We start from the raw sequence: 26,852 nt of genomic DNA, 5'->3' as shown, positions 1-26,852 counted from the left end.
CAATTTACGGAGTTCTCTACAGGTCGTCCTTTCTCTTCAGTTGCTATTACGTGTTTCTGTGATTTTCGAAACGTCGCTTATTGAGATTTTGTGCTATGGATTGTTCGAAAAAAAACCTTTTTATTCTGTGTCTCTTATTCGAATACTGATTTGATTGACCTGCTGAAACGAAATGTGCGTTTGTCCACTTGGACCTTTTTTATCCTTTCTTCTCCTTCCTGCATTGCGCTATAACATGCGCTTTGATTTGCTATTCACCCATTCTGTGTTTTTTCTGCTATTTACAATGCTCCTGCTCCACAATACCTCTCTGTTCGTTGCTTTGTGTTTGCCAATGGACGGAACCTGGATCTTTTTGTGGGGATGTAATGCGAGAGACCACGAAGTCCTCGGACACTCGTTTACTTTGTGTGTTAGTACTCTTAACTTCTTGACGAGTCTACTTACTAGTAGTAATATTTTTTTTTTCGATATTTTCAGTGCTTGCCGGATTAGGTTTACATTGAGGGAACTAGCCTTGTCTGGACTGTAGTTGACTCGGCTGCAAACACTTTTGCTGCCACGTAGTCTCAGGGGAAAGCACGAACGGGTTGGTGATTTCCAATTGTCGGTGGTGCCTGCCTGTTTAGGATTGTTCTTTCGATGTGAAGTATGAGTGATGCAGGAATCACATGCAGTCTATCTCCATTGTGTAACCATAGCATAGATGGTTTTCTTATCTATATATAAGCAACATCGCCCTGACCCCTTGAACATAAAACATAGACACACCCATACACACACGGAAGATCTAGTATAACCATAACCAACATCCCTTGCACCACTTCTTACTCGGAAAGAAATCTAGATGAACCCGCAAAAAGAAACAAGAACCCCCCCCTCTTCGAAAGCAAGACGGGACGCCTGGAAAAAAGAGCATCAAGCTCAATAATCCGGTCTCCATGTGATTGCTAACTCAATTTGGTGGTCCTCCTGCGACGCAAAGACCTTACTCTTCGTCGGGCCCTTGGGAGCCTTGTCTGCAAAGAAGGTCGAATTGCCGTTATACGCGAGCTTGCCATCGTCAACCTGGATTTACGTAAACATTAATATCATCTTTGCTTGTAGCTCGGATCGCTGATGGATAAGATAGGAATAAGGAGGTAAAAAGGGGCTGGGGGAGGGTGGAAAGGGTTTCATGTCTGCTTACGCTAAATTCTTGCGCCTTGTGCACGGCACCACCGCATGTAAAGATATCCTTGGCGAAGCCGCAATTGCCCTTGCTGGAGTGGAGGGTGAAAAGTTCATCTGAATTTAAAACGTTGTTAGATGATTATTCTCTCTGAAGGAAGAATGAATTTATGTAATCGGGGAAGCGGGGCGAGGGGGGTGTGCTGAAAGAGAGGAGCGATTATTTGCAGGGAGGGCTTGGGATGGGATGACCATACCGGTTGTCTTCTTCGCAGTGAAAGTTGCACAGGTGCCTGAGCTGAACCACGCCCCGCGGCTGATAATGCACCCTCTCTTCTGCCCCATCGTCGAGATCATGAGGTTTCCTCGACCCTGAAAGGGAGCACCGGGGGGTGACGTCGGATCCGACGGGTTGTGCGTGGTTGTCTTTGTGGGTTCGTGGCCGTGGTGTGGCGTCTTAGGCTGATAGCGGATGCCGGAGGCAGGGCAATTGGAAACTTGGCCGTCTATTACAGATTATACATATTTTAGCATTAGGGTAATTGAAGGCGGGAGGCAATCTTAGTTGCGGAGGGTGGATGACACTCACCTGGGTCCGAGGGAACGAATTTTCCAGATACCAGAGGGCCCGCGACGTTGAAATAGTACCATACTTCGTTCAGAGATCCATGACGACAGCGGATCGTGACCTCTGCACCGTGGGATTGGGACAGCACATCCTCAATCTCGCGGCGAGTGTAGGTTTTGGTGTAGGAGGGAAGAATGTTGGCTTTGGCGAGGGTCTGTGTAATCCAGCTTGTTAGTGCATCGTATTATAGGTTTGTGAGTCGTCAGAAATGGAGAGAAGCACACCTCGTAAGTGGGTAGATCCCGATATAGATCAGCTGTCTTATCGAAGTAGTCGACAACTTCCTGCTGAGGGATATATTCCGTATAGCAGTGTGTCTCAAGGCTGCTGACGCAGGTGCCGTGCTTATTCCATTCGTGCTCCCAGAGGTTCAGGTCATCGCCACGGAAGTCTTTCCAGTATGTACTCATGTAGTCGAGCAAATCTCCACGACCAGCATCAACTAGAATTAACGAGATATTGCTGTATCTGCGCTTCGAGTCGCAATATTGGTCGAACCCGCCGTTGCAGTGGTCCGGCCTAGTTATAGGGAAGAGATAGAGTCAGTTGAATGGTTGAGATGAGTAATTAGGCAATTGACCTGGTGCCAAAAGAGAACTTAAATCAAACTCACCATAGGCCATGAATTGTCCAGGCAGTCTCTGGTCCGACGGCGGGGTCAGCATCCCAGAATTGCGTCTGTAGCATCTGACCCCCCGGGTAATTAAAGCAACAGGTATCCTGGCCATGGTACCGTGTCTTGCAGCTCAGTTCAGCGGCCGGACAGTGCTGAAACGTTGATTCTGAGGTCGAATAGTCTAGTCCTGAGAGAGAAGAGACCCCTAGTGCGCCTGTGACGGCTTTGAGGACCTGCTGGGGCGCGGGGATACGCTGCAAGAGCGTATCTTTCATAGAGTTGGCGGTGGCCCCGATAGCTCGGGTACTGCTATCGGAGATAAACATGGCGGTGCTGAGGTACAGTCTGGTCCTCGGGTCAATGGACAGGTAGTCAAAGCAAGTGTAGCAGTCAAGTAATAGGTAAGAATAGAGAATAAAAGGACAAAGAGACAGAGAGGGAAGAAAAGGAGCCGAAGTCAATAATGAGGCGAGCCCCGAATGACTGTTGAAGCTCCCCCGGGTTCTGCACGTGCTTGTACCCCATGACCCGTGACTGTTGCCTCTGACTGGTCGATAAGAAATCCTTATCGGGCGGGTCACCTGATAAGCCGATCGACAATTCCAATTACTATGTGCCGAGAATGAAGGTCAAAAGTATTTACAGTCTCAAAACCCCAGCGTTCTGCATTCAGCCCAGACTCCCCGTTCGACTCGAAGTCCTGCCATTGCCAATAGCATCATCGTCATTATTGGCCCCGGAGATTCCAACTCGAAAGACGCCCTCACACCACTCCGCAAACGTATCCACATCCCAGACATCATCCTCGCGTCCCTTCCCCTTGCCCTTCCCTCTCACTCCAGCTATCGAGCCACTTCGTCTCTCCTCGGCGACAAATCTCTCCCAAAACTCTTCATAAATCTGGATTACGCGATCTTGCACTGCCCCGACTAATGTCTCTCGCATTCGTAGATCGTCCAGGTACTCTCCCAGCACGCGCCTCAAGCCCAGTACCTCGGACTCGATGTTCCGACACGTCGGATAGATCCACTCCTCTGCCGCTTGCTTCTGGACTGCCGGAGTGGCCACGAATTTGGCGGGGAGTGACGCGGTCATTGTGCTTGCGAATCCATTGATGAAATCATTGATCACAGTGCGAAGACGGCCATCCAGTTCGACTTTCGCATCTAACATATTCTCCACCACTCGAGGCAGGAGGCCGTGGCCAACGAGTCGGACAAGGTTGCGCGGATTGAAGAGGCCGCCGCGTTCTTCGCGGAGTTCCCAGAAGGTGTGCGTTAACCCAGAGAAGTCGAGGGAGGTTTCTGGGGCGACGTATTCAATGTCGAACGCGACAATTTGTTGTTTGAGAATAAGGAGGTGGCTCATTAGAAAGAGCTGACGATGGGTTTCGAGGCGAGTTGGCGAGGTTGGGGTCGGGGATCTTGGGTTGCTTCCTGTGGTTGAGACGGGGATAAGAGTACTAGCGTGGTGGAGGGAGAGGGTGGTTTGATGGACAATCTGGTGGGCAAGATCGTCGAAGACGGTTGACTGGTAGGGGGAAGACATTAGTACATCGGCCGTGAAAGGCTGGGGCTTCTGGCGGTAAGGCGACAATGACTTACATTGACAAGTCGGTAGATACGGCTCAGAAGCCAAATGGCCTTACGGAGGGTGGGATACCATCCGCTAAAGGCGTTGGGGGTCTCAAGATCCCACTTCGCGTCGGGGTCTATGTCTGTGCCATCTTCGGCTTGTTTCATCGGCTTTTGAACGTTGACAAGGGGTCCAGAAGCCACCTTGCGGCCGGAGATCTGGCCCTCCGTGACTGAAATTGAGAACTGCCGGTTCCGTGCTGGGTAGTCCAGGTCTTCGGGGCGGGGCTTGTACCTCTCAATCTCGTCGCGCAGGAAAGCTTGGGCCCGGAAGACGAGACGTGTTTGAACGTCTTCAAGGGCCGGCTGAATCAAAGTAGTGAAGTCGAGTTGGCTTGCGTCGACGGGTTGGTCCGACTCTTCATCCTGATCCGAAAGGTATCGAGTCTGCAGTAACGTGCAAAGCTGGCAAAGCTTGACTATTTTATCCTCATGGATGATTCTAGGCCTGAGGTGATCATATAGCGGCTCGCAGATGGTCTCGAGGAAGTCATAAAGTCCACCCTGGCCATGGAACCATTCGCCCCACAGTTCAAATTCGTCCAAACAGACTCCGCGGATGTAGCTGATGCTCGCTCGCGCAAAGGCAACAAGGTCCTGCGATGAGGTAGGCGACTGCGCGATGTCGCTAAGATTCTTTTGGACTAACGGAATCATGACCTTCCCACGAGTTGCAGCATAATTAGCGTGTAGCTCGTTGAGAAGGCTCTGGTATTCGGCTTCTGTGCCTTGATCGGGGTCCACCGGGGGCACGGCGCGTTTCTGTATCTCGAGACCGATTTGTTTCAGCTCCGGTGCGCCGACCCGAAATTTTGCATAGAGCAGGGTAGACATTGTTGTCTCATTGAGTTGCTTGTCGGCAATCTTCTTAGAGGCATCGGCATAAATATCTCGTAGTGAGGTGACAAAGTGTGTCCGAATGAGAGTGAGAGCTCGAGTCATCAGAAGTCGATACCTCGAGCGGTAAACCCCGGCCTCCTTTTGTTCGGTCTGACTCGACAGACGGTATTGATTAGCACGACACAATATCAGTCTCGATGCTACATGTACTCACATGTACCTCCATGTAGTCCACGCATTCGTCAAGCCGTCTGAGCATATCCGAGAACTCTTGCCCGCGCACTGTGTTTCCAGCACCCGGAGCGTTGAGTCGCCTCGAAGCCGGATCCAGAAAGTCATAGTACTGGAGGTTATCCTGTATTTGAGTAGCCAGTGTCAAGTCGTGCTTTTGCGCGGATAGGAGCCCTTCGCATTGTTTCTGGAAATTGGACGTCTGCGACTCAACAGCTTTGAAGTCATTGGAAAGGCTTGTGAGAAGGTTGAGGGTTGATGAAGTATCCGATAGCAAGGAGTCTAGATGGGATTTGGACATTTGCAGCTCCTGTAAACATGCTCTAACAGAACGAACGGTCAGCGTCTGTCAGGGGCTCTGTCGCGGCGGCTCGTTGTGCCACTTACTGATATTCATCGTAGCTGGCTTCCAGCAGACTGTCCTCCACATCGGTATACCATTGCGCAAACTCCAACTCGTTCTTGATATCTGTGACTGATTCTAGACCATCTAGAATTGTCTCGTGCTCGTCGATCACTTTGGCCTTAATATCCACAGGTGGTCCGGATGGAGCAGTCTGGCGACGACTTCGCTGTCCCGCAGCTTGTTGACGCATTTTCGGGGGAGAACTGCTGAGGGAAAAATAATTATGGGAGTACCTGACATCAAGCCTTTATCCCAGGCAGCTAACAGTCAGAACAGCAGCCCCTAGGCAAATTCACACATGATGGTTGAGAACAAGCCGCATCCTCCGTGGCTTCAATGCGCCGCTATTCTGCCGTCAATTTCCGCCTACGGTATCTTCTGACGCAACGGATATTATCCATTGATCCTTGGGAGAGCTTCCCTTGGAGCTTCATTGTACGTACAGCCCTGGCAACTTGAGCAAAGCGGCTGCTTTAACCGACGCCATAGCTGTGGTAAACAACATGTGGACAACTCGGGGACGGCAATCGGCCACCAGTCTTGCCTTGCAAGCTTCTCGTCGCTTGGCGAGAGACAGTCGAGCTGTCGGAGCTCCGTGGCGAAGATCTTATGCCAGTAATGGCAACCAGGGAACTTCTTTGCATTGGTTCCGGAACTCACTGTGCGTGGCTGCCTTGGGAACCGCTGCGTATTTGGGCTACGAATATACTAGCTCCAATCGCAATGACATCGAATCCCCAGTAGAGCACGTGAAAGACCTCACAAACGCCACCGAAGACTTCGGCTCGCAATTCGCGCAGAAGAAACGAAGTGTTAAAAGTCCCGGTGTCTATGTCTGGGGCACAAATGCCTACAAAGTTGTTGATCCGAGATCGAAAGACGCTGTCGTCAAAACTCCTCGGAGACTTGCTTACTTCGATGGCCAGGTGCTAAGAGACCTCAAGCTTGGCGAGAAGTCCGGCGCTGCCATCACTGAGAACGGCGACTTGGTGCAATGGGGCAAGGGCTATTCAGAAACCGACTACAAGCCTACTCCAACCCTGACTGGCAAGAACCTTACCTCGCTCTGCATGTCCAATGATCGCCTCATCGCGCTAGCATCGGACGGCTCTGTCTATTCACTTCCCATCGCTAAGGAAGACCAGCTGGCAGGCCACAAACCCAGCGAGGGGTCCTGGATGCCTTTCTGGTCCGGATCGGCCAGTGTGAGCTATCGTAAGCTGCAGCCTAGCTTGAAGATGGGCGAAAGAGTCGCGGCGATCAGCGGTGGAATCGATCATGCCCTACTACTTACAAGCTCGGGTCGCGTCTTCTCGGTTGCGTCTTCATCGGAGAACTATCCATCTTTCGGTCAACTCGGCGTACCGGGGCTGAAGTGGGCGACTCGACCTAAGGGACCGGTGGACATGTGCCACGAAGTCAGCACCCTGAAGGGATCCAAGATCATCCAGATCGCGGCCGGCGACTACCACTCTCTGGCCCTTGACGATAAAGGAAATGTGTATGCCTTTGGTGACAACTCTTTCGGCCAATTGGGAATGGAATTTGACCCGTCATTCCCCTTCTGCGACAGGCCCATCATGATGCCTATCAGGAGACTCTATCGGGGCGCATACCTCCCCAAGGCCACTCGAATTGCTGCTGGAGGAGCTAATAGCTTCGTTGCTGTGGATGCACAAAGAGTGTTGGGCTCAAACGAAAATCCTTCCAATGTTCGCGACCTGGGCCGTGTCACGGTCGATGTCTGGACATGCGGGCGGGGAATCTGGGGTGCTCTGGGTACTGGAAAATGGACTCATATCCAGGATTCCCTTACGAAGGTAAAATCCTTGAGTGGACTTTTTGAATACGATGAGCGCTTGAATGGGCTTGCGCCCATCCGCATGCGCGATATTTCCGTAGGTACAACACACGTCTCGGCAGTAATGGACAACAAAACGCAGATGGATGCCGCTACTACGAATTCCTTGGATGAAACGAATGCCTGGGGCTACGATGTCCTATGGTGGGGAGGCAACGAGCACTTCCAACTCGGCACCGGCAGGCGTAGCAACTCGTCCAAGCCGATTTACATCAATGCACCTGCTGAGGGTAAGCGTGAAGCTGATAAGCAGGATGCACGGCTTCAGATAATGCCTCGTCACAAGGGCAAGGTCGGGAGTCGGACGGTGAACATGGAACAACGGGTGGAGTGTGGGCGACACATTTCGGCGATATATTCTGGGGTATGAATTGCTGGTTTTTACAATGTATGATAAAAATAAGGGAATTGGCAAAAATAGCGGTCATGTATATTACTATGCAGATTTTCTGTGGAATTTGGTTTGGGAAAAGCAAGTCTCAGCTTGAAGCTATCGAATTTTGAGGTATTTTCTCTCCTCTCTGCAGACAAACAACACTTCATTGAGCCAAAGTTCCAATCAATTATTCATTTTTTTTCTGCAGTCGATCAGTAACATTAACCACCTCCATTCAGTGATTCACCTCTTCAACGTACCTGTCAGACCTCCACAAAACCCGGCAAGTTGGATCCATCCATGATGTCAGGTTCGCGGGATTGTTCTGTGGATCCGCAAAATTGTTCCATACGAGCACTGCTTGGCTCCACGATTCTCCGATGACTTCTAATTTTTTTTTCTTTTCGGGGAGTGAGTTTGGACCATCCTTAGCTTCATTTACACACTATACACATCAGTACAATCAGGCCTCACGATTGGTACGTACACATTCATGGCTGCTGCATCGCCGGCGGATCGCGCGGAGGAAGTCAAGAATGTGAGTCATGAGTTCTTCATCCAGGTCTCCGCGCCAGCGCATCTCAACCGACGGTGAACTTGCTTCCATTACCATCAATTGCGACTAACGTCGAACCAACTCCCCACCAGCTCCTGAGCGCAGTCGAAGACCTCCTAATCCCCTTCATCCGCAGCGCGGACTTAGACCCTCTCAGCTCTAAATCTCTCACAGCAAACGACCAGAAAGATGGCACATCGCTAGTCGAGCACAAGAAGCCAGAGGAACTACAAGAGCTGCTTCAGCTGAGCCTGCCGCAGGAAGGTACCGGGCAAAATGGTCTGGTGGACGTCCTCCGCCAGGTCCTCCGCTACTCGGTCAACACCTGGCACCAGGGCTTCCTGGACAAGCTGTACGCCTCGACCAACGCCCCCGGCGTCGCCTCGGAGCTCATCCTCGCTGCGCTGAACACCAACGTCCACGTCTATCAGGTCTCGCCCGCCCTCACCGTCATCGAGAAGTACACGGGCCGACGACTGGCCTCGCTGTTCGGCCTCACGGGGCCCCGCGCCGGCGGCATCTCCGTGCAGGGCGGCTCCGCCTCCAACACCACCTCGATCGTGATCGCGCGCAACAACCTCTACCCGGACACCAAGCGCGAGGGCAACGGCTCGTATCGGTTCGTGCTCTTCACGAGCGCGCACGGCCACTACAGCATCGAGAAGGCGGCGCAGATGCTGGGACTGGGCAGCAGCGCCGTGTGGGCCGTCCCCGTCGACAGGCAGGGCCGCATGATCCCCGCGGAGCTGGAGCGACTCATCCAGCAGGCGCTCGCCGAGGGCCGCACCCCGTTTTACGTCAACGCGACGGCCGGCACCACTGTGCTGGGCTCCTTCGACCCGTTCGCCGACATCGCCGCCCTATGCAAGCGCTACAACCTCTGGTTCCACGTCGACGGCTCCTGGGGCGGCTCGTTCATCTTCTCCGCCGCCCAGCGCCACAAGCTCGCCGGCGCTGAGCTGGCCGACAGCATCGCCATCAACCCGCACAAGATGCTCGGCGTCCCCGTGACGTGCTCCTTCCTCCTAGCCGCCGACCTCCGCCGCTTCCACCGCGCCAACACCCTTCCTGCCGGCTACCTCTTCCACAACCCGGACACAGCCGAAGAGGAACAAGAACAGGAGCGGGGATGTGGCACCTCCGAAGTCGACGTCGATTCGCCCGAGGTCTGGGACCTGGCTGACCTGACACTGCAATGCGGCCGGCGCGCCGACTCGCTCAAGCTCTTCCTGGGCTGGACCTACTACGGCACCGCGGGCTACGAGCGCCAGATCGACTCCGCCTGCGCCGTCGCCGCGCATCTTGCCACCTTGCTCCAGCACAACGACAACTTCATCCTCGTCAGCGAGAATCCTACCCCGTGTCTGCAAGTATGCTTCTACTACGCCCCCAACCGCCAGATGGTGTACCCGCGCCGTGACGGGTCTGTCAGGTCGGCCGCCGCCGAAGCCCAGAGGGCCAAGGCCAACAGCAAGGTGACGGAGCAGGTAACGCATGCGATCGTCCGCAAGGGGTTCATGGTGGACTTCGCCCCGCCCAGCGGCGATGAGGATGCGGTCGGCGATGGCAAGTTCTTCCGTTGCGTCGTCAATGTGCAGACGACGAAGGAGACAGTCGAGATGCTGGTCGGAGCCATCGAGGAGGTCGGCCCGGCCATTGTCGAGAAGTTGAGGGCTGCAGATCATAAATTGCGCGCTGAGTTGCCGCCGCGGAGATCGCTGGAACGCGGTCACGGGCCTGTCGTGCATCACCATTAAGGCAGCTTTGCTCTGGGCCTCTGTGGAAGTTTAGCCTACGTTCGCAGGCCAATGGGACTTGCTTGAGTAGCTGTACAATGCCATGAGCTCAAGAGTATGGGAAAATAAACCCACAAATCTATAGAATAGAAGATAGAGATTATAATTTCGCCCGCAAGGCGCATGTATCAATAGACTCACAAATACGGTCACTGGATATCTTATGAAATCAAGTACTGATATCGACCAAGCCACATCATGCACAAAAGGGAGGGCCTGTATGTCACGGGAGTCAACCGCTAATTCCCGATCTCGGCTCGTCTTTCCAGAACGCTTCTTGCCTCTGCTTCCGTCAAGGAATCAATCCCAAGCTCGGCCAGAACTTCCCTTGCGCTCTCGTTGTCCTTGAAAAGTCTCTTCTCGACCTCCCAGAGCCCAGGTTGGACTGGGAGGCTCGCTTCCTTGAACTCATCGCCGGCCGGGTCTGTCGCACCGTCCAACGACGTCTGTTCCGTGGTACTCAATCCGAGAAGTTGGAGCGCCTCACTTAACTTCTTCAATACTTTCATAGAGCCGCCCGGTTGGCTTGCTGCGCCTAAAGCAACATCGACCACGCTACCGAGATGTTCCATGTCGCTGATGAATTGCAGGGCCCCGGATGCTGAGAATGTGTTTCTCATGAGGATGCTACTCCACATCAAGCTCTGAATCGCGAGGAGTACCTGCCGGGTAATACGGCGCAGGGGAGCGAAGCCGAGCGCCCGCGCGAGGAAGGATAATTCTTCAGAAATGGTACGCAGAACCGGGGCTAAGTCAGATGTCGGCGGCAGAGGGGCGCCGTTTGGAGCAGGTGAGGTGGCCGCTAGAGTGGTCCAGGTCGAAACGCGGGAGTAAGGCTTCAAAGCAGAGCGCACGTTTGACGTCAGCGTGGATGTGATTATGGACTCGGAGCGGAGTCGTAGATTGCGGTATGCGGAAGCAGTCTCGTCAAATAAGGCGCCTTCAGAAGCTGTGCTCGGATCTTTATCATGGCTGTTGTTGTTCACAGCCTGCGAGGTGCGCGATGCGACTTCAGCGATGGACATAGAACCGGCCACGTTCTTGCCTCCGTCCTTGTTCAGCTTGATGCGCTCTTGGAGTTCAGTCCAGAGCTCCACAAAGAAGACCTCGTTGCTCCAGTCTTCCATCTTCTTCTCGAGGTACTCTGCACTTCCGAAGACTCTGCAAAGTCGTTCAAGGCCAGCAACGCCTTCAATGCTGGCTTGCCCATCCACACCCTGAACGGTTCGACCAATAGCTGAGGTCATTGCAAGATAGGCCTCCAGAGCGGACTGTAGCCGCTCGTGAAACTGGTCGAAAATTGTGATTTGAATGTCGATGAGGAAGCGGAGCTTCTGGCTGAATGACGATAACGGCTGGTATCTCTCGGTAATTGTCTCGAGGAGATCGTTGACGCGAATCGCAGCCTTGGTTGGTTTTGTTGACGAAAGCTCAACACCGTCGTAGTCGATATGCCCACTATCTGGTGCGTCCACAATCTCTTTGTAGCGAGCTAACGCGAAGTCCTTTTCGACTTGCAGCCAGCGATCAAACCAGCCCTGCTTTGTCAACACCTCCCATGTCAACCCCTTCCAATCCTCAGCGGCGTAAGGGTTAGGAAGATAGTTCCAGGCTTCGCGGACCTCGTTGTCAAAAGCCATCAGCTCGTGTAGGAAATGACTCAGAAGCTGTGGATGTGTCGATATCTGAGGCATGAAGGTCGCTATCTTATTCCGCAATACAGGCAAAAGTGCTGTGATAAATGCGTGAGAAGCATTATAGAAGTTCCACTCCAAGTCGGATCCGACTTGTTTCGCTTTTTCATCGAATACGGGCTGTAAGAACGAGGCGAAGAAACTCCCAAAGTTGTTCATCAAGTCTGTGATGTGAGCTAGGAAATATTCCGGCTATCATCCGTTAGACGCCTGAAATTCGTGGTGGGAGATTTATAGCCTGAGCCGTACCTTGTCAAGTCTGTTGGTTGGCTTGTCCCCGCTGAAGTGATACTTGAATCGAAGTTCGAGCGGATGCACCATCACTTCCAGTGGCAACAGCACCGGAGGCTCGGCACAGTGATTATCAGGCATTGATGCGCGGCCAGTGAGCTCCCTGCGACACAAGCGTTAGACGTCTACCTGCTTCTTTTGCATCATGGGTCTTAGAAAAGCGTACGGTATCTGCAGATCCAGGAGCAACCCAACGTTTTCCTTCCAGTCGGCTAGTACTGCATCCGAGAATTGCAAGTCTTTCGAAGGCCACTTCATGCGATCCATCGTTCCTTGTAAGCGCTGCGAGAGATTGTTCTTCATCTGCTCCCTGAGCGCGAAAACCAGCTTCCCCACATAATCGACCAGGTGAGGGGCGGCCCCTTCTGCTGCGGGCTGGGCGTCATTCAGTGATCGGGAAATGTTCCGCAGTCTAGTATATGATTGTATCGCCGATTTGGGATCACTTTCGGTTTTCTTCAAGGCTTCTTGACTGCATCCCAAACTTAGCGACCGAAGTACAAAAGCTGCTCTTGAGTAGGCACCCTACCTCAATTGTTCGGCTTCCTTCAGCACAGTCATGTAGCCCCTGGAGATCTCGAGCCTCCGCAATTTCTCTATGCTTGCTTCGAAAAGCTTAGCTGCATCGTCGCTGGAATCGGATCCGGTGATTGTTTTAAGGCGTCTGTCAATGTCCCCTTGCTGCAGGTTGAATGCTTCGGCTCGCTGGCGAGTGGCTTCAGCGTGATCGTTGGAGGCTTTGGTGACATTGGAGAGGGCTTCTTGTGCTTCAGCTAGCTAAGTCCGGGCTCCCATTAGTATGGTGGACGGGGAAGAGTAACGTAACATGATCGTTAAGGTACAGGGGAGAGATAAGGTACCTGCTTGCGTTGCAGCTCATGCTGGGCTCGTAAACTTGACAACAAGGAGTCGAGACTCTCGAGATCCGCAGAAACTTGGAGCTTATCATTCAAATAATCCTCCACTCTTGTCCTCTCGTGCGACGACAAGGCCGATGCAGAAGGAGCCATTGTAGGCGTGGTGTGCTTTGTTTTTGTGGATAAGTTGGCGGGGGAAAAAGCACAGCGTGGAGTCGCAACACGCCGCGGCGCTACGGTGTCTGGAAGCCCGCTGCCACTTCCGTCCAACCAACGTCATCGTCTTTGTCTTCTTCCTCCCGCAGCTCAGCTCGCAGATTCACCATGAGAAGTACGTTGCAGCACCTCAATCTCAATGGCTGTTGTTCTATTTTACCATCACACCTGACTTGACACAATGGCTAGTCCGGCTAAGAAGCGCAAGAGAGATGAACTCGAATCATCTGCCCAGCGCACCCGGAGCATAGCGTCATTCTTTCAGGGCCAAGCAAGCAAGCAGGCCGAGAAGACCCAGCAAGCATCACAAATTCCAGCCGAGGCTGAGACGCAAGATGAACAGACTCTGTCAGATGAGGCGCTTGCACGCAAGCTTCAAGCAGAGTGGGATCGAGAAGATGTCCCACCAACGTCGCAGGTCGAAACTCCTACTAACGAGCCAACACCGGCATCGGCGCCGGCGCCGACATCTTTAACCGCGGAGGTCACCGACGTAAAATCCACCACTGGACCTGGAAAAGGCATACTCTCTCTTCAGTCATCGTCGGGCACTGAAGATACAATCTCTCTCGCTGTCCCATTCGACCAGAGTCCGATCACATTCGACGCGGCCAAATACGCGCAGGAGCTGAAGGGCCACTGGGCTGCACAAGGTGGCGACGCTACGTATGCGCTTCTAACCAGGGCCTTCGTCCTTGCAAATGCAACGACCAGTCGCATCAAGATTGTGGATACCTTAGTCAACTTTCTGCGGGTCCTGATTGAGGGTGATCCTTCGAGCGTTCTTTCCGCGGTTTGGCTCGCGACTAATTCCATAACACCACCTTACGACGAGATAGAGCTGGGTCTGGGCGGGTCGTCAATCTCCAAGGCTCTCAAGAAGGTCTACGGTCTCAATAGCCAGAGTCTCAAGTCCCTCTATGATAAGCATGGCGATGCAGGCGATGTGGCCTTCGAGGCCAAAAAGAGACAGAGCTTCACCTTGATGAAGCCTAAGCCATTGAAGATCAAGGGCGTGTACCAGTCTCTCAAGAAGATTGCGCTGAGTAAAGGGTCTGGGAGCCAAGAGGCCAAGCAGAGGATCGTTGAAAAATTGCTGCAAGATGCTCGTGGTGCAGAGGAGAGTCGGTACATTGTAAGAACGCTCGTCCAGAACCTGCGTATAGGGGCTGTCAAGACAACAATGCTCATCGCTCTTGCTCGAGCCTTCTTGTACTCTAAGCCAGATGGTGCTGAGTTTTCTGTACGATCTCAACAAGATATGGCACGGTTGAAGAAAGAAGAACTTGCCGAGGTCTACAGCAACGCAGAAGAGATTGTCAAGGCCTCGTATGCTCGGCACCCGGATTATGATGATCTTGTTCCATGTTTACTCGACGGCGGCGTAACGGAGGAACTCCTCGTGCGCTGTGGGTTACAGCTACACATTCCCCTCAGACCTATGCTGGGTAGCATCACACGCGACCTTTCAGATATGTTAACTAAGTTGCAAGGACGAGACTTTGCTTGCGAGTACAAATACGATGGACAGCGTGCCCAGGTTCATTGCGATGAGGCAGGCAAGGTGTCCGTCTTCTCCCGCCATTTGGAGAATATGACCGAGAAGTATCCTGATCTCGTATCCCTAGTACCCAAGATTCGTGGCGAAGGGGTTTCCAGCTTCATCTTGGAGGGAGAGGTGGTTGCAGTCGATCAAGAAACTGGTGATTTGCAAGCCTTCCAGATCCTCACCAATCGCGCGAAGAAGAACGTCGATATCGGTGCTATCAAAGTGAATGTGTGCCTGTTTGCATTTGACCTAATGTACCTCAATGGACAGCCATTGCTCGACCGGTCCTTCCGTGAGCGTAGAGAGCTATTGCGGAGTCTCTTTGTAGAGGTTCCCAAACGATTCACTTGGGTCAAAAGTCTAGACGCCACGTCCGCCGATTCCGAGGCCGTGCTCGAATTCTTCAAAGGCGCCACCGACATCAAGTGCGAAGGAATCATGGTCAAAGTGCTCGACAACGTTCTCAAGCCAGAACTCGACGCGAACGGCGTGACTACTGACCCCACTCCAATCGATAAATCCGACTCCAAATCCTCCTCCTCAACCACGACCAAAGCGGGAGGAGGCGGGCGACGCAAGGCCCTCCTTTCAACCTACGAACCCGACAAGCGCCTGGAATCGTGGCTCAAGGTCAAGAAGGACTACAGCACCTCCTCCGAGACGCTGGACCTGATCCCCGTTGCCGGATGGCACGGGCAGGGCCGCAAGGCCAAATGGTGGTCGCCGATCCTCCTTGCGGTCCGTAACCCGGAGACTGGCGGCCTCGAGGCCGTGACCAAATGCATGTCCGGCTTTACCGACAAGTTCTACCAGGCGAACAAGGACAAGTACGCCCAGGGGACGCCGAACGTGATCTCGCGGCCCAGCTACGTGGAATACTACGGCTCTCCGGACGTCTGGTTCGAACCGCAGGAAGTCTGGGAGATGGCTTTCGCGGACATCACCCTCAGCCCGACGTATCCGGCCGCCATCGGCCTCGTGAGTGAGGAACGCGGTCTGAGTCTGCGGTTCCCGCGGTTCCTGAAAGTGCGCGAGGATAAATCCATCGACGAGGCGACCACCTCGGATTACCTAGCACATCTTTGGAGGAAGCAGTCGGAGAAGAGTAAACTGGAGGGTGCGCCGCCCGCACTGGGGGATGAAGTCGAAGATAATTAGTAGACTGTTTGGGAATATTATGCCTGAGCTTGGGGTTATCAACTCAGTTCACATCCTTGATACACATGATAAAACTATTGTCTCGCCTTTGGTTATAGTCATAAAATATACACATGCACGAAACCAAATCATTGCCCCTCTGATCGATCCTCGTTGTCTTTCCTCGATAGAACATCTAAAAAAAAAAGCCCAGTAGATATACCCTAGTTACTACCCTCTCTACTCTCTCTTTCCATTTAACATCCGATCATCTTCTCCTAGAAAGGTACTTATCAGACCGACACCAGCTAAACAATAGATCCCCAAGCGAGTCACGTGCTCCTCACGCGAAGGTGAAGAGATCGCCAGATCCCAGCTCACCCTTAACCCCAATGGAGCAAGACTCGCCGGCTGGCTAGCGCATGTACCATACCATTTAGAGCCTAGCGTCAACGCGAAATCAACACGGTAGCTGGGTCCTGGGACGCGTTCTCTTTGACGCGTTGATTACTTTTTTATTTTCTTCCGAATCCTTGATCTGTGGTTCTCTCCTCAACGTGGCGCTTACGACAAGACACCGGGGCTCGCTAGTCATCTTCGCCTAATAGCGTAGTTGCCAGGCTACAAGAGAAATCAGATAGACGTCATTTCATTTTTTAGGTTCGTTTGAGTGTGGGGGTCTGCGGCCCTGTGGGGATTTTTTCTTCTCTTTATTTATCACAGGCAAAAGTTCAGGCATAATGGACTTGTGAATACGTCATTGGATTTATTTTGCGATTTGCTTTTCTTGTATACTCGACTCGACATTGCTTATTGGTATAAAAAATTCCCGAGCAGGGGTCATCAGTTGCACCAGATAGGAGATTTGCAGGAAATCTGAATGAATCGTACTCATCAAATATGTGGATATGATGAAAGAAAAATTATCCAGTGGGAGAGCCGGGCCAAGATTGTCAAATATTTACCGATTGGTGGATCACATGATATTCACACACAATGGAAAAGTCATAATCAGGATCCTCCGGCCATAACATAGAGGAGAAATGGGCACGGGCGATCGAATGTCATTTTGAACATTCGTGGCCCCGTAATGGTTCGTATTGAGACATTGAGGGGATATAGAAGAAAACTAAGATCAAAGCAATGGGGGTATGAGACTAGAAATAGAATGGGGTAATGTGCACATAACAGTCATCAAGAGTCGTGAATAATAAGTCCAGATCGCACGCACAATGCAAGCAGACATATGCATCCTGTGGCCATCTGATTATGGCCGGAGCTCCTCCCCTAGTTGCAACACAGTTCCCAATCCCTTCCCGCGGATCTTGGGACTATCCGCACTCGGAGGCAGCAAGCTGTCCAAGTTGGAGCGTCTGCGGTCCTTATTGGCAAGCGGAGTCCTCGACGGACCCCCTGGCGTGCGCCCGCCCCAAGCTGGTTGGGCTGGGCTAGGGGTCACGTTCACAAAGTCGGCAAAATTGAATTGTTGGTTTGGAGTGCCGAAGTTGTTGAAAAGACCGCCCCCTCCAAGGGTCGGGGTCAGAGACGGTAGAACGGCATGCTGGCTCGGTGGCGTTGAAGGAGGGAACTCCCGGGCTTGGGGCTTGCTGACACTAGCTGGCGTAGGAGAATTGGCAAGGTATAGAAGCAGATCTGCTCCGTCTTCGTGTCGGAGATTTCGATCGTTGCGAGACAGACGGGCGTGCTTGGGAGGGGGAGTGCGTGGAGAAGAGCCCACCATGGAGCTTACGGCCTGGAAACTGTGGACGGGAAGGTCTGGATCATTATCATCCTCAGAGGCAGGCGGATATGCGGGGGATGAATATTCTGGAATTGTGGCAGCTTCTGTCATAAAAGGGAGATGGAGATGTCGGCCTCCACGGTGTCGGTTGAACCCAGGGGATGATTCAGGCAGCTGATATGAAGCCTTCCAGGAGACTCGAGGTGCTTTGACTGTTTGTTCTGTGATAGAGTCCGACCGTAGGCGTTTTCGACTGGCCGACAGCATCGGCTGCATAACTCGGGAGTCGAAGGTTGCTGCATGTTTGTTGCGGGATGATCTGGGCAGTTCCTTCGAATACGACGAATTCGGCAAGGGTGGCGGAGTCAAAGGTGTTTCGCTACGACCGTGGGAAATATCAGACGAAGAATCCGATGGCTTGTCACTTCCCAGGGAAGCCTGTCTACCCCCATTGACGCTGGAGTCGAGAGCATGTAGTCGACCATTCTGGTACTTGACCTTGGCGAGGCCTAGACGATCTTGGAGGCTGAGGGACACCTACATGCAACACAAAGGATTTAGTCAGTTACAGTCGAGATGGGAAAAAGGACTGGAAAGGGCCGTTCAACCGTCAGCTGGGGGACCACATACCTGAGCAATGTCAATTTTCCGGATTGTTCGTTCAGCGGCGGGCGGGTGAGGGAGGGCCATTGCTCCGTAGTAGTTCTTGATGAATGACAGCAGATGCACCTGAATTTTGCTTGCAGGAAACAGGATTGGAAGGGGGTGGGCATAGACCACTCGGAGACAAAATGAGGATGATGTGATGACAGCAGCCTTGGAGAAAGGCGGACTCCCCCTCAAGCCAGAAGTGTAAGTAGTAACGAAGGTAGTTATTAGCGTCAAAGCAACTGTCGGCTTGTGACAAGAGTTCAATCAGGCCAGAAGAAGCAAGGCTGGGCTGGAGCTGGAGAAGCGTAGAAGAAGAGGGGACCAAGGGCTGAAAGAACAAGCAAAAGAGGGACTCCAATTGGAGGAGGATCGATCGTGTTCAGCCCAGAGAAGTTTAGTCGATTTCGACGTCGAAGTTGGTTTAGTGAGGAAGTCTAGCCCGGAAGCAACAACGCAAAAAAAAAAAAAAAGAAGAGGTGATGATGATGGATAATGGATGGCTTCTAGAACACTGGGGAAGCTTGTTGCTGGATGCTCAAATGGATATATGAAATCAAGAGCCTGCACTGGAAACTCTCTCGAATTTACCGATCTGGGTTTAAAATTCCAAAGGGAGGGAGAAAAAGAGAAGAGGATTTTTGTTCGGAGAGCGGGTGGATAACCGCCATCCCCAGAGGTTTGTCCTTGTGAAGCACAGTTGAAACCCGGCATCAATCTCTGAAGCAACGAGCGAGGATATGTGTTCAATCCACAGCCAATGATACCTGCTTCAACTCTCGGAATCCTCCAGGAACGCAGCTATCGCCAATCCGATTGATTTGATGTGCTGGAAGAAATCTTCCGATCTTCGAACCCATTCTTTCCTATCCATCCCTTCCCTTCGTTCTCCAGCCGCCAGCCTTCCGTAGATACTGTATACATATTACATAGTACGGTACTCCGTACATATGGCCTACTTTCTAGCTATCAATCCCAAGTGGCAGGCGCTCTGCGTAACTAAATAGAGTAGTTAGTTGGAGCAAATGACTAACTAACATAAATTGTGCTTACGTATCAAGAAGTTGAGGAACAAACAAAGGGTCTGGTTGTTATGGCTAGTAGCCGCTGCCCGTCTCCGGCACTCTTTTTGCTCTTCAAGTTACTCCCGCACCGCACCTATCGAAAGGGTTCTATCCGTGGTGCCCTGTGCTCGGTTTCAGACCATGCCCATCTATCAGCAAAAACAGTTCCCTTTCCCTTCGTGCGACGGAAGGGTCCGTAGAAAAGACCTAAAGGGTCTGGAATTTGATTCAAGCCCGCCCGATACACAAGCGAGAATCTGCAGTAACTGTGAACTACTGTGTGGCTGCTCCCTCCTGAGCCGACGGGTCCCACTATCCGGCATCTGTGGTTGAATTCAACATCCAGCATGTAGAGCTCCGCGCAGTGACACCCAACATTCTTCTTCGATTCTTATTCTAAATGTTGGAACGGAAATGCTCTTGTGCCATTGGCACCTTTTCGCTAACGTAGATGATAGAATTTTCGGCATAGTACGGTGTAACTAAAGCAGTTTACATACCGGCAGGAAGGTTTTGTTCGGACATTGGGTTATATACTGTCGCCGGGCAAGCAGGGTCAAGGCCGATGGAGACACACTAGGGACTAAGGTGGTGGAGAGCATCGAAATTGTCCAGCAATAAAAGGCCAACTATCACAGAAAAACACACCAAAGACCCAGATAGGAAAAGCTACTCGGGAAAGCAAACGAGGAGAAACGCAGTGCGGAGTACGGAGGCACAACCGCTGAGATCACAATGGGAGGAAACAAGGAACTCAGCAGAGCATGACGTGGACCTGGCCCGGACATTGGATTTTGCGGGCAGCAAACCACTTTTGTGAGATTGGGACCATCCATCAGCTACTCAAACTGCAGAACAATCAGTTGTCAGCTTGGGAGCATCAATGGCAATGGCCATGCACCAAGTACTAAAAATCTCAAAACAGCGTCCAGTAAGAGTCTGATCCTAGGGAAGAAATCTGTTCCCCCTAATCATCCCAGTTCGTTGTACGCTCTGGCAGCTGACGACGGGAGACGATAAGGGACGGACAACGGGGCGGCTTTTCCACTTCCATGATAAGGGATAATCTGTCGCTAATTAGGCTGTTCAGGGTGGGCTCTTGAAAACTTTCTGATACTAGCAGAATCAAAATCCAGGTTCTAATATGGATCTAGTCCCGACGCTGGAGAGTTGGAGCTGGGGCCACGCCTGGCGCCAAGCTCCTTCTGACCGGCAGGCGCCATGCCATTCACATCCCCTTGGGTTGGAACTGCAGTATGCAATAGACTCAAGCGAGCAACGGAGCCTTGACGAGTCATGACAGATGTAAATTTGGAAAGGTTTCCTTGCAGAACCCCGGGCAGCGGGAGGACACTGTACAATATACTCCGTAGACGATGTACTTCGTAGTCTAGAGACTAAGATGTAGCTAGCCCTTGGGTAAGTGGGGAGGAAATCAGGGGAATAAGATAGGGGAAAAGCAACTGGTTCTTCTCCGGTCGTGAGCCTTAGTTGAAGAGGCTTGAGCTTTGAGGTATTTAATAGCTTTTCATAGCTGCAAAGAGAGGGGGGAAAGGGAGCCAGAACCTCCCCCTCCCTTTCTGCAGGCTGCATCTCCCGATAACATTCTGATTGTACTTTATTGTTGTTTGCTGCATCAGGTGGAATGGACGGTATGTGCGCCGAACCGCAGCCAAGAATTGTCATCCGCCATCACCATCACTGCCGTGCCACTTGAACTGTTCTGCCTGCCGGCGTGGTACGTACAACGCTAGCAAGGAAGATCCAAGATCCCTGCGATTAGGCTGTGGGTGCTGCTGCTGCTGCTCTGTGTTTCGCGGATGTTCCATATTGACCGTTCGTCCCATGGTCAGGCCAAAATGGAATAAGTTTGTACGTACTAGATTCGCACTGTAGAGTACTTCAGCCTGCAGTAAGTCAACCCAGTTGTAGCTGGTCGACTTTCGTCTGGTTCTCATGATTAGTTGTCGGAACGGCAAGATAGCTGTCGGCATTGCTGCCACGGAACTGCAGTAGGAGGCTGAGGGGCAAGGCCGAAGAAACAAATATAGCAAGCAGACGATCGTCTAGCCAGGCTCCACCGGGGACCGGGTTGGTGAGACGGTGAAACTGTGAAACTAGGAAAACAATGAGTGGTTGTCGAGCAGTTAGTCTACCGTAGTCTGGCAGACGCACTATCTCTGATCCTCTATCATTCTTGCTATTCGTCTGCGGTCCTGTTGGCCAGTTGCATCCAGCCTACGTAACACACCCTTGTCTATTCGCAACGAGCCCCCTCTGGCTGCAGCTTGGCTGTGGCTCCCCCTCCCTCCTTCTATCCTCTTTCCCTCCCCCCCACCTTAATCGCCGATGGCAGCAGTTTTCGACGGCCTATTGTTCTCCTTTTCTCAGAAGTACTGGCCTGGTGTCCACATAGAAGGGGACCGCGCTATATCTTTGTTCGTTATCAGCCTGCATTCAGGGACCACTGGGGCTCAAAGGCACGAACACAAGGGCCCAAGAAGGGTCTATGGATCTTTTCCCGACTTGCGGCGTGGAACTCAGGAATCACATCTAGATTTTCGTCATGTATGTAGCAGGCATATCGAGGTGAAACAAACAGAGACAGCGAGCGCAAACCAAAGGCGAACAAGCTTTTAGCCGTGGTAACGGAAGGGGAATGGGATCTGGCTCTGACCGGGAGCGATTCAGATAACCGGTAGGAGATTGGCCGTTGCACTTCGTTATTTGCACTTATTTTGCGTGTCTCACATACCAATGACATAACTCACTAACTAGCACAATGGTTGGCGGTTGTCTCTTTTGTTTTAGTCCAGCCACTAAATCGACTCCATCCAGCTTTCCACTTCTCTCACTTCCAATCTCTTCAACTGCTGAACTGACTACTACGGAGTAAGTACTAACTACTAACTACTAATAGTTGTGGACTACTTTCTTACTGCGGAGGACTAGTAAAGTATTCCGTCAATACTTTTCCCATTCACAATTTCCACACCCCCCAAATTTCCCTCTTTTTTTGCTCTTATTTCCCCAATTGCTCCATTGTTCCACCTGTTTATAATTATAATTATTTTTATATATATTTTTTTTATTCTTCTTGTTTTCCTGTTGGCTCTCCTTTACACCCAACTTTCCTCCTTCCTTGGTTTCATGCCAGCCAACCTCTTGTCTTCTGGTCTCTTGTTCCTAGTTTTCCCTCTTTTTTCTCGGCTTCTCCAAGCATTTCCCCTCTTCGCTTTACCCTTGGCTAATGATTTCATTCTAGCTGTATCTCCTCTCGTTTCTTCCTTTTCCTTCTTTCTTGTCTCTCGCTCATTTTCTCTTTGTTCCCTACTGTCAATTGCCACTTGGTGAAGCGCTATTAACCTGCCACAAATTCCAGTGGATGCGGGGTGCTTGTCCCATTTGTTCTTCAATCGCAAACCGCAAACGGTTGCTTTTTTTGCCTAGCTTGACCATCGCCGAACAGCGCAGAGCAGTAGCGTGTTAGCCCACGCAGAAGAGCCCAGCTTGACGACAGCATATCAGTTTTGGAATAATCACTTGACAGTCGTTCGTTCACCCCTGGTCAATCTCTTATTTCCCATTGGGTGGTCGCAAGAAGGGAACTACCTTACCCCCCCCCCGAAGCATTGAAGGCAGAGACATCGGCCAGCGCCGCGCTCAGCCTCTCTTTCCCTTCCAGTATACTTCATCACCCTGCTCCCAGTCCTTCCACACCCTCTTGGTTTAGCAACAATCAAACCAGAAGATAAAGAGCGTTCATCATGCCGTTGTTCAAAACGCTACGTCGGCGTTCAAAGGCTAGCTTCACTCCTAGCAAATTACCGGAGACCAAGTCCACAGAATCTCAGTCTAATGGCGATGTAACTTCGGGACAATCATCATCAACCCTCGAAACAGCTTCATCCAGCTCCCTCACCCCGCCTTCCTCAATCAAACCAACTCTATCTTCACCAAACCTCCCGTCGTTGAGCGAAAGCCACAGCACATCTGGCGCAATATCACCCCTTTCCGTGCCGCAGCAACGACCTGTTCCTCTGACAAGCTCGTCGCAGCGGAACAGCGCCTATGTATGTGATCTCATGTCCGCTGGAACTCACTCCCACTTACTGATGGCCCGGTTTCCCTGTTTAGTTTGGTAGTACTATGTCTGTGAATGGAGTAGGACGGTCTCCCACACCTTCTTCCCCCTACGCTCCTCGCATCATCTCCGTCTCCGATAACTCATGGGTAAGTAACATGACTTCAGGGCGACCATAAGTGGCTCCAAAACTGACATCTCGGGAATATCTTGTAGGTGCACCATAAAGTATTGCTTGTGTATGGTCAAATTGGAGATCCTCGACAACACCCGCTGGACGGCACTGTCACGGTCTACCACCACCAAGATAGCTTCCCGTCGACATCATGGCCGGTCACTTCCTCACACTTCAAGACTCTGGTGCATCTGGTTCCGGGTCCCAATCGATTACGCTTTGAATTTGTTTCAAGCAAGCACTCCTCGGGTAGCACTCATCAATCCGTTCATTCATCCTGGATGTGCATCAATTATCTCCCGCTGGTCAATGCCCCGCCGCTGCAGCTCGTGATCCTGCTCGGAAAGGACTCGGATGGTTCCTTCGATGTCCCACCGGAGAAACAACAACGGGAAGGAAACAGCCTCGAAACTGCTGTGCAAAAGTATCGCATGGCAGCATACCTGTGGCAAGCATTCACCGGGGAACAAATGTACCGCAACAATCTTGGACGGCGCTGCTTCCGGCTTGAAGATGAGTGGCAGATGGGTACATCGAGTCGCCGCGATGCAACGACCGGTCAGATGCGCAATGAGGCAAAGGTTCATGTTGTTCGCACCGACAAGACCGTCGCGGAACTCCGGGATCTCAACATTGCGCAGCAGAATGGCTCCGCTACTCAAAAGGATGAGTTATTCCGTATTGCGGCAGATGCTGTTAGGGATTACTTTCACCTCCAGCCTGGTCAGAAGCAGTATGTCTCCGTGTTGCTGCTTGATTCACACTGGGACACGGGCTCCCAGGTGATCACTGGTCATGCTGCCCTCGGCTCGGACTCTGGAGATCTCAAGCTTGCGATTTTCGGCTCCCACAGCCTCCACAGCTACCCGTCCAACATGGAAGAAGTCGTGGACGCCTTTTCTGATTGCACCAGGACCAATACTGAATTTGTGGCTAATGATTGCGGGGAGGCTGGATCCAGTTGGGAAGCTGCCAATATCGGTATCGGAGCCCATCTTCATGAGGTTGGTCACCTCTTTGGGTGTCCACACCAAGAGTCGGGAATCATGCTTCGCGATTATGTTCGTCTCAATCGGACCTTCCTTACACGCGAGCCGTTCTCCACCCGAACCAAGACTCAGGGTCTCAAATTGTGCTTGCCCCAGGATGAATGCGGCTGGCATCGACTTGACGTCCTGCGGTTCCGTTTCCACCCATGTTTCCGACTACCCAGCGACGCCCCTATAGGTTCCGATGACAGTGTTCAGGTTTGGCCCGTCGAAAATGGCAAGATTGTGCTCACAGCCCCATCGGGTATTGCGTTTATTGAACTTTATGCTGAAGGTGACAACGTTTGTCACAACTTCATCGAGTATCTGAACAGTGAGTCGAGCGGCAATGGGCTTCCCAGGCAGGTCATCGTGACGGAGAGTGAATTGCGTCAACGTATCTTCGGTAATGATAAGGAGAAGAAGAAGAACGTCAAAATGATCGTTTATTCTGGAGCCTTGGGCAGTTACACCGTGGAATCTATCAGCACTTTGAAGTCGAAATTATCCTTGGTGAAACTTCCTAAGAGCCATACCGGCTACAAGGGGAGACAGCTGGGACAGTCTCAGCTAGAAGGAAGTCAACCTGAGCAGCTATTATTGGATTGCGCCTTTATCTCAACCAAGCTTCTGACCTCGGTTCGGATCTATCATGGTGCGGCAGTCAATGGGCTTGAATTCTTCTACGAGGATGCTACGAGTCAGCTCTTCGGTAATCGGGAAGGAAAACCTGGAGGTGACGACTTTGTGCTCGGTATGGTGGATTCCGTGGTCCGCTACGCAACAATCGCTAATGAAATACTAGATACCCGGAGGGGAGAGATTCTGCTTGGTTTCTATGTTCGCGCCGGTCACTGGATTGACGCGATCGAGATTCTGACCAGCCAAGGGAGGAAATCTGGCATGTTTGGAAATGCTCAAGGCGGATCAGGGTAAGATGTTTTTTGTTTTTATAACATGACATGGAGGCTGACGAATTGGGCTTCAGGCACACCTTGATACCTCCTCTGGGATACAAAATCGCCGGAATCATGGGTTCCAGCGGGCCTTGGATCGATGGGTTCTCACTAGTCATTATGCACTAATCCAACATCTGTGTGATGGCTGCGATCTCCATCCTCCTGCCTGGGTCTGACGGCCCAAATGACTCGAAGTCCTAGGATGGCCTTTCGGCTCAATGCGACCGACTGAGACAACATCCCCGGCTCAAGTCCCGATCTCGAGCAACCGTTGCTGCTCCAATTTTTCTTTCACACCTCTAGTTCGACGAACAACGCAGGATACCCATTTGAACGCGTCATTTCTCACTCTTCCTCGTTTGTGTCTGGATGTTCTTGCGAATCGATCTTTAATCAACCTACCCAAAGCGGTGCCCCATGTGTGTCCAGAGGTGGCATCATCCGAGTTCTATTGCATACTCAGCCCCATGTTGCATTATATCTATGCATGTAGAGGTGCAGATATGCAGACGCTTTGCCTTTGTGCTTCCTCCGCTGTCCAACTGTCTACATTGAGGGCGGCGCCTGGGAGTTTCTGTGGCCTTCGAGCTTGTGTTTCAGTTTCTCATGCCTACCTTGAGAGAGGGTAGCTAGGTTGCGGTGCGCTAGTACGCGGGGTGTATTTGTCCCATGAGATAAGCCGGACTTATAATCATGGGGGTTTGATAGGGGGACATACCAGTTAGGAGAACATAATGGACATTAGCCTGACGGCTTATAGATAATTACATATTTGCTATGGTTGCAAACTACCTGGTGTAAAGGATTCTCGAGGAAGACCTCCAGACTTGACTCGCTTCGATTGCCTGTCATGCGTCAACGATTAGATAGTCTTCAGATCATCCAATTTGCAAGCGCCATAGTATGACCTCGAACGAGCTCGAAGATATCCACCATGTGCTACATCACCTCACAGGGACACTGTGGGAACGTTCCTCTACCCGAATAAGTAGCAGTCCTGGACGTCTGGAATGCATCCACCAGAGCTAATCCACAAGCTCCAACAACGGGCATCAACCGGCACGACATGATATCGGCCCATTCCGGAAGCTGATCGGATAGAATGGGACTATCTCAACGTCTGTGGAACTTACTGAAGATTTCACTGACTCCTACCCAATTCTCTTGGTGGGTACATGCTGTGGCTTCATCGTGGCGTCTTTCTATGGTTAGATGGCAGAGGGGCGAGGGAGTTTAAGGTGGGTATATGCTGTCTTCTTATGGTGGTCTGCTTTACTTCAATGCCTTGAGTATGA

The 26,852-nt window shown here is 51.8% G+C and overlaps 9 protein-coding genes across 9 annotated transcripts; 4 read left to right on the top strand and 5 right to left on the bottom strand.

Moving 5' to 3' along the window:
* Positions 1-662: 662 nt before the first annotated feature.
* BP01DRAFT_395886 (T2 family ribonuclease) lies at positions 663-2,881 on the bottom strand. The gene is made up of 6 exons (XM_025578427.1): positions 2,412-2,881; positions 2,023-2,317; positions 1,760-1,952; positions 1,428-1,676; positions 1,190-1,287; positions 663-1,068 (listed from the first exon to the last, which is right to left on the bottom strand). Exons 1-6 carry the CDS (start codon positions 2,738-2,740, stop codon positions 925-927), a joined length of 1,308 nt encoding a protein of 435 aa, XP_025426416.1. The 5' UTR covers positions 2,741-2,881; the 3' UTR covers positions 663-924.
* A 105-nt stretch (positions 2,882-2,986) lies between these two features.
* Positions 2,987-5,806, bottom strand: BP01DRAFT_361279 (Golgi transport complex subunit COG3). Its single transcript, XM_025576113.1, has 4 exons — positions 5,507-5,806; positions 5,103-5,442; positions 4,019-5,038; positions 2,987-3,944 (listed from the first exon to the last, which is right to left on the bottom strand). Exons 1-4 carry the CDS (start codon positions 5,713-5,715, stop codon positions 3,084-3,086), a joined length of 2,430 nt encoding a protein of 809 aa, XP_025426415.1. The 5' UTR covers positions 5,716-5,806; the 3' UTR covers positions 2,987-3,083.
* A 146-nt stretch (positions 5,807-5,952) lies between these two features.
* BP01DRAFT_361278 (RCC1 domain-containing protein) lies at positions 5,953-7,880 on the top strand. The gene has a single exon (XM_025576112.1). It carries the CDS (start codon positions 6,029-6,031, stop codon positions 7,754-7,756), a length of 1,728 nt encoding a protein of 575 aa, XP_025426414.1. The 5' UTR covers positions 5,953-6,028; the 3' UTR covers positions 7,757-7,880.
* A 375-nt stretch (positions 7,881-8,255) lies between these two features.
* BP01DRAFT_329970 (pyridoxal phosphate-dependent decarboxylase family protein) lies at positions 8,256-10,120 on the top strand (the record flags this gene model as incomplete). The annotated part of the gene is made up of 2 exons (XM_025573002.1): positions 8,256-8,300; positions 8,411-10,120. The coding sequence occupies 2 exons, from the start codon at positions 8,256-8,258 to the stop codon at positions 10,073-10,075; spliced, it is 1,710 nt and encodes a 569-aa protein (XP_025426413.1). The 3' UTR covers positions 10,076-10,120.
* A 233-nt stretch (positions 10,121-10,353) lies between these two features.
* Positions 10,354-13,109, bottom strand: BP01DRAFT_308309 (RINT-1 family protein; the record flags this gene model as incomplete). The annotated part of the gene is made up of 5 exons (XM_025572333.1): positions 10,354-12,000; positions 12,058-12,202; positions 12,266-12,571; positions 12,629-12,876; positions 12,960-13,109. 5 exons carry the CDS (start codon positions 13,107-13,109, stop codon positions 10,354-10,356), a joined length of 2,496 nt encoding a protein of 831 aa, XP_025426412.1.
* Positions 13,110-13,268: 159 nt separating this feature from the next.
* BP01DRAFT_351376 (putative DNA ligase I) lies at positions 13,269-15,996 on the top strand. Its single transcript, XM_025573834.1, has one exon. It carries the CDS (start codon positions 13,354-13,356, stop codon positions 15,877-15,879), a length of 2,526 nt encoding a protein of 841 aa, XP_025426411.1. The 5' UTR covers positions 13,269-13,353; the 3' UTR covers positions 15,880-15,996.
* A 667-nt stretch (positions 15,997-16,663) lies between these two features.
* Positions 16,664-18,533, bottom strand: BP01DRAFT_419453 (uncharacterized protein). The gene is made up of 2 exons (XM_025579409.1): positions 18,230-18,533; positions 16,664-18,136 (listed from the first exon to the last, which is right to left on the bottom strand). The coding sequence occupies exons 1-2, from the start codon at positions 18,287-18,289 to the stop codon at positions 17,126-17,128; spliced, it is 1,071 nt and encodes a 356-aa protein (XP_025426410.1). The 5' UTR covers positions 18,290-18,533; the 3' UTR covers positions 16,664-17,125.
* Positions 18,534-20,291: 1,758 nt separating this feature from the next.
* Positions 20,292-21,134, bottom strand: BP01DRAFT_212612 (uncharacterized protein). Its single transcript, XM_025571088.1, has one exon. The coding sequence runs from the start codon at positions 20,995-20,997 to the stop codon at positions 20,437-20,439; it is 561 nt and encodes a 186-aa protein (XP_025426409.1). The 5' UTR covers positions 20,998-21,134; the 3' UTR covers positions 20,292-20,436.
* A 1,944-nt stretch (positions 21,135-23,078) lies between these two features.
* BP01DRAFT_308338 (zinc metalloproteinase family protein) lies at positions 23,079-25,683 on the top strand (the record flags this gene model as incomplete). The annotated part of the gene is made up of 5 exons (XM_025572336.1): positions 23,079-23,384; positions 23,449-23,544; positions 23,612-25,352; positions 25,404-25,530; positions 25,587-25,683. 5 exons carry the CDS (start codon positions 23,079-23,081, stop codon positions 25,681-25,683), a joined length of 2,367 nt encoding a protein of 788 aa, XP_025426408.1.
* Between the last annotated feature and the right edge of the window lie 1,169 nt (positions 25,684-26,852).

Source organism: Aspergillus saccharolyticus (genome assembly GCF_003184585.1).
Source record: "Aspergillus saccharolyticus JOP 1030-1 unplaced genomic scaffold BP01scaffold_69, whole genome shotgun sequence".
NCBI lineage: Eukaryota > Fungi > Ascomycota > Eurotiomycetes > Eurotiales > Aspergillaceae > Aspergillus > Aspergillus saccharolyticus.
The sequence above is the reverse complement of the archived record's forward strand: the minus strand, read 5'-3'. Positions and strand labels throughout refer to the sequence as shown.

Bases quoted from the DNA above. Each gene is read 5' to 3' on its own strand.
- BP01DRAFT_419453 (XM_025579409.1), bottom strand. From the start codon at position 18,289: ATGGCCCTCCCTCACCCGCCCGCCGCTGAACGAACAATCCGGAAAATT. The intron at 18,137-18,229 runs GTATGTGGTCCC...TGTTGCATGTAG, and splicing joins GGAAAATTGACATTGCTCAG to GTGTCCCTCAGCCTCCAAGA.
- BP01DRAFT_212612 (XM_025571088.1), bottom strand. From the start codon at position 20,997: ATGACAATTCTTGGCTGCGGTTCGGCGCACATACCGTCCATTCCACCT.
- BP01DRAFT_361278 (XM_025576112.1), top strand. From the start codon at position 6,029: ATGTGGACAACTCGGGGACGGCAATCGGCCACCAGTCTTGCCTTGCAA.
- BP01DRAFT_361279 (XM_025576113.1), bottom strand. From the start codon at position 5,715: ATGCGTCAACAAGCTGCGGGACAGCGAAGTCGTCGCCAGACTGCTCCA. The intron at 5,443-5,506 runs GTAAGTGGCACA...TCGTTCTGTTAG, and splicing joins GCCAGCTACGATGAATATCA to AGCATGTTTACAGGAGCTGC. The intron at 3,945-4,018 runs GTAAGTCATTGT...TCCCCCTACCAG, and splicing joins GTATCTACCGACTTGTCAAT to TCAACCGTCTTCGACGATCT.
- BP01DRAFT_395886 (XM_025578427.1), bottom strand. From the start codon at position 2,740: ATGTTTATCTCCGATAGCAGTACCCGAGCTATCGGGGCCACCGCCAAC. The intron at 1,677-1,759 runs GTGAGTGTCATC...AATCTGTAATAG, and splicing joins ATTCGTTCCCTCGGACCCAG to ACGGCCAAGTTTCCAATTGC. The intron at 1,069-1,189 runs GTAAGCAGACAT...ACGTAAATCCAG, and splicing joins ACAAGGCGCAAGAATTTAGC to GTTGACGATGGCAAGCTCGC.
- BP01DRAFT_351376 (XM_025573834.1), top strand. From the start codon at position 13,354: ATGGCTAGTCCGGCTAAGAAGCGCAAGAGAGATGAACTCGAATCATCT.